At 35.0% G+C, this 4,218-nt stretch overlaps 1 protein-coding gene across 4 annotated transcripts in view; it reads right to left on the bottom strand.

Annotated features, from left to right (window-relative positions):
- The window catches only part of LOC106474142 (vegetative cell wall protein gp1-like), a 29,967-nt gene that overhangs the window by 2,236 nt on the left and 23,513 nt on the right, over window positions 1-4,218 (bottom strand). For 2 of the 4 annotated variants that reach the window (XM_022402505.1, XM_013934830.2), the window contains exons 3-4: window positions 2,363-2,412; window positions 5-1,638 (exon numbers count right to left, since the gene is read on the bottom strand). In XM_022402505.1, the coding sequence (XP_022258213.1) occupies window positions 5-1,638; window positions 2,363-2,412 (1,684 nt within the window). The remainder of the gene's footprint in view (window positions 1-4; window positions 1,639-2,362; window positions 2,413-4,218) is intronic. The other 2 variants (XM_022402506.1, XM_013934831.2) reach the window with 2 other exon arrangements.

A 4,218-nucleotide genomic window follows, 5' to 3' on the forward strand; every position in this document is an offset into this window, starting at 1 on the left:
CATTGGAGATGGGAATGGAACATCTTGAGGTGGCAAAAAGGGCATTGGAGATGGGAATGGAACATCTTGAGGTGGCAAAAAGGGCATTGGAGATGGGAATGGAGCCTTTTGAGGTGGCATGAAACCCATTGGAGATGGGAATGGAGCATCTTGAGGTGGCATGAAACCCATTGGAGATGGGAATGGAGCATCTTGAGGTGGCATGAAACCCATTGGAGATGGGAATGGAACATCTTGAGGTGGCATGAAACCCATTGGAGATGGGAATGGAGCATCTTGAGGTGGCATGAAGGCCATTGGAGGTGGGAGAGGAGTATTTGGAGGTGGCTGAGGAACCATTGAAGGAAGAGGTAGAATATTTAGTGGTGGCAATAGTGCTGTTGGAAGTGGGAATTGAGCATCTGGAAGTGGCAGAAAGACCGGTGAAGGTGGGAATGGAGCGTCTGAAGGTGGGAGAGGACCCATTGGAAGTCTAGGTGAAAAATCTGGTGGTGAAACTGGAGCAATTGGAAATTGGAATCGAGCATTTTGAGGTGGGAGAAAAGCCATTGGAGATGGGTGTAGCGCATCTGAAGGTGGTATAGAAGCCATTGTAAATGAGAGTGGAATGTTTTTCGATGGTAATGGAGCATGTTGAGGTGGCAAGAAGGTTATTGGAAATGAACGAGGGGCATTTGGAGGTGACAGTAGAGGCATAGGTATTAATGGTGACGATTGGGAGTTTAAAAGCATATTAGAATAAATAAGCATAAAAGGAGTTAAAGGTAATAAAGGAGTGGCAGGGCCTTCCTGATTCATATGAATTTCAGGAACAGTTAAGCTGGGTAGCATTTGTGGATTAGGCGACCGTAAAGATCCGAGTTTTTGAGGAAATGGTAAACTTGCATGTCTAGCCTTTGATTCAGGAAATGGGTGACGAGGTAAAGGGTATTGCTGATTCTCAATAGGCAGAGGTCGTGGAAGTCCAAAGGGTAAGATTTTTGGTTTTATTGGTCTCTTACCTTCATTACCAACAACTTCAATAATTATATCATCGTCATCAGGTTCTCTGTGTACGCGATTGTCATCTATGTCATTACGAATAACTGGTGATCGTTCCAAAATAAGAGAAGCTGCTTTATGTAAAATATCAGGCCTTCCCATCGGAAGTCTAGGAAAGTTATTTCTTAATAAAAATGAAAGAAATGATAGTGGACGTTTTGGGCTAGATTTTGGATGAGATGGAGAAAACTGTAACAATTCAGGTTTCTCATCTGGGATGGGTTTCGATTTGTGACTAAAAGATAGCTCTTGAGGTCGATGGTATAACATTTTTTGTAGATCTTCCTCTTTGGGTTGTATGTGTTCCTGAATCTCTACATGAGGTGCTGTCGCTGATGGCATGGAATGAGAAGGCATGTTTTGTATGACGCTTGTCGTGGACTCAATTACGCCCGTAGTCATAGGTTTATCATCGTTATTTCCCTGAATATTGTTTTTTTCTTCTTCTGATGGCAGAAGCAGTAGTAGAGTTTCATCTATTCTGTCTTTATCTTGAGATTTTGCAAATGCTGGCTCTCCTAAAGATTCCGAAGCTGTGTTTTCTTCTAATATTTTCTCCTCCATGGGATAAGCCATCACGTAACCTGCACTACCAGCCTGTCGTGTGAAAACGTAAAAATATTATGATTCACACACCACTAGCTCTAAAGATGCAATTTTGGAAACTGTATAATAAATAGATTTCTTTTAAAGAGGCATAACAAACACAAGATTTCTTCCTCTTTGGAGACAATGTAAATAAACTACATTTAGTTTTAAAGAATGTAAACCATTATTACTGTAACTTAACTATAAACTTAAACAATTAGCCTTCCTGTTTTAAAATTTTTAAACAATTTCCCTCTCTTTTTTCAACAATGTTAACATGCTTCCATCACTTTTAAACAACGTAATTAATTAACCTTCCTTTCTAAAAATGTAAACATGCTTCATTCCTTTTCAAACAATGCAAACTATGTACCTTAAACATTGTAACAAGTTTGTCTTTCTTTTTTAACAATGAAAATATTTGAATTCCTTTTTAAACATTGGAAACAACTTGCTTTCCTTTATAAACATTATAAGTGCCTGTAATCATGACCATTATAGATAAGAACGAAGCATCTTGAAGTGACAATGAAGAGGATATTGTTGGTTCTCAATAATAACGTGAACAAATATTATTGTATTTTAAACTATGTAAACAATTAATCTTCCTTTTTTAAACAAGCTAAGATTGACATTTCAAACAACTCATTTTGTATAACGTAAACAGTTAAGCTTGTGTAAATTGTTTTATCCAGGCAGACGAGGGTAAAAAACAAAGTAGGATGCTACTTACCAGCGTATCCCCAGCTTCATTTTCACTTGCTGAGGTCGCAGCTGTAGAAACTGTAATATAAGAGTGTGTTAACTATCCATTGAACTAATAAAACGTATGGTTTTATAACATGAAAAAGTGTTTAAATACATTTCTCCTAGTAACAACTTAAACACACATATTGATAAAAGAAATGCAAAGCAAGTCAAATATGAAGATATATGTGCTGCTTTAATTAATAAGTATGAATGTAATTATTGGCCTACAAGTATTGTTTTTCACTATGACTTTCTTTGTATTAATGATAAATTCATGATATGGTAAATTAAATGCCGAATAATATTGTATTAAGATAATTATTGAAAATATTGTGAAGGATGACCAACAATACTGTGTTAAGCCACTTATTGAAAAAGTTTTGGTAGACGACAAAACAATACAGGGATCCTGTTCAAAATTCAAATACACATAGGGACAACAATGTTAAGGATAACAATGGTTGAATGGGTAATGAAGAAAAACTTTAATATAACTTTAACATAGCAGCAAATGTATAACGTTTCGGCAAGGTTCTGTCATCATCGTTATTAGTTTTAAAGTGGGTTCCACGTCATCGAATGTTAAGGATATCTCCACATCAAGCATTGCATTGTTTGCTTGTTTTTAATTCGCATTTCGAGAACCACGGAAATTTCCCTATTATTCAAATTAGCCCTCAGTTCAACATATAACAATTTGCATAACATAAATCAATGAATTTCAATTTCCTCATAAGCTACATATACTACTTCAGTCCACATACTTTAACAATCTCGTTTAAGACCTCTAGATGATCAATGTATGAGTAGCCAACATGCTCGTTACTCGGTAGATATAGCTGTATGTTACGAATACCTGAAGGTTTCTACATACTTCACAGAAAACGTTGAAATCTGTAACTATATTTTGTGGTTTTAAAAACAAAAACTACCTAGAGACATGTTTTTTTTTATAATTGAACCTTCGAGGAAAGCTCCATTATTATTATATTTTATATTTCCAGCACCAGATGGCAGGTAATAAGCTCTACTCCAAAGCAGGAAGTTGCCCGCTGATTGTTATTATTACCTCATAGAATCACAGTTACAGCTCTTATTGTTATTGTATAGACACACAGTTACAGCTCTGATTGTTATTGCATAGATACACAGTTACAGCTCTGATTGTTATTGTATATATACACAGTTACAGTCTGATTGTTATTGTATAGATATACAGTTACAGCTTAATTTTTATTTGTATATATATATATATATATATATATAGTTACAGCTCTGATTGTTATTGTATATATACACAGTTAAAGCTCTGATTGTTATTGTACAGATACACTGTTACAGCTCTGATTGTTATTGTACAGATATACTGTTACAGCTCTGATTGTTATTGTATACATACATAATTACAGCTCCGATTGTTATTGTATATATACATAATTACAGCTCTGATTGTTATTGTATATATACACAGTTACAGCTCTGATTGTTATTGTATAGATAGATACACAGTTACATCTCTGATTGTTATTGTATATATACACAGTTAAAGCTCTGATTGTTATTGTACAGATACACTGTTACAGCTCTGATTGTTATTGTACAGATACACTGTTACAGCTCTGATTGTTATTGTATATATACATAATTACAGCTCTGATTGTTATTGTATATATATACACAGTTACAGCTCTGATTGTTATTGTATAGATACATAATTACAGCTCTGATTGTTATTGTATATATACACAGTTACAGCTCTGATTGTTATTGTATATATACACAGTTACAGCTCTGATTGTTATTGTATAGATAGATACACAGTTACAGCTCTGATTGTTA

This window comes from Limulus polyphemus, unplaced genomic scaffold, assembly GCF_000517525.1.
Source record: "Limulus polyphemus unplaced genomic scaffold, Limulus_polyphemus-2.1.2 Scaffold6870, whole genome shotgun sequence".
Lineage (NCBI taxonomy): Eukaryota > Metazoa > Arthropoda > Merostomata > Xiphosura > Limulidae > Limulus > Limulus polyphemus.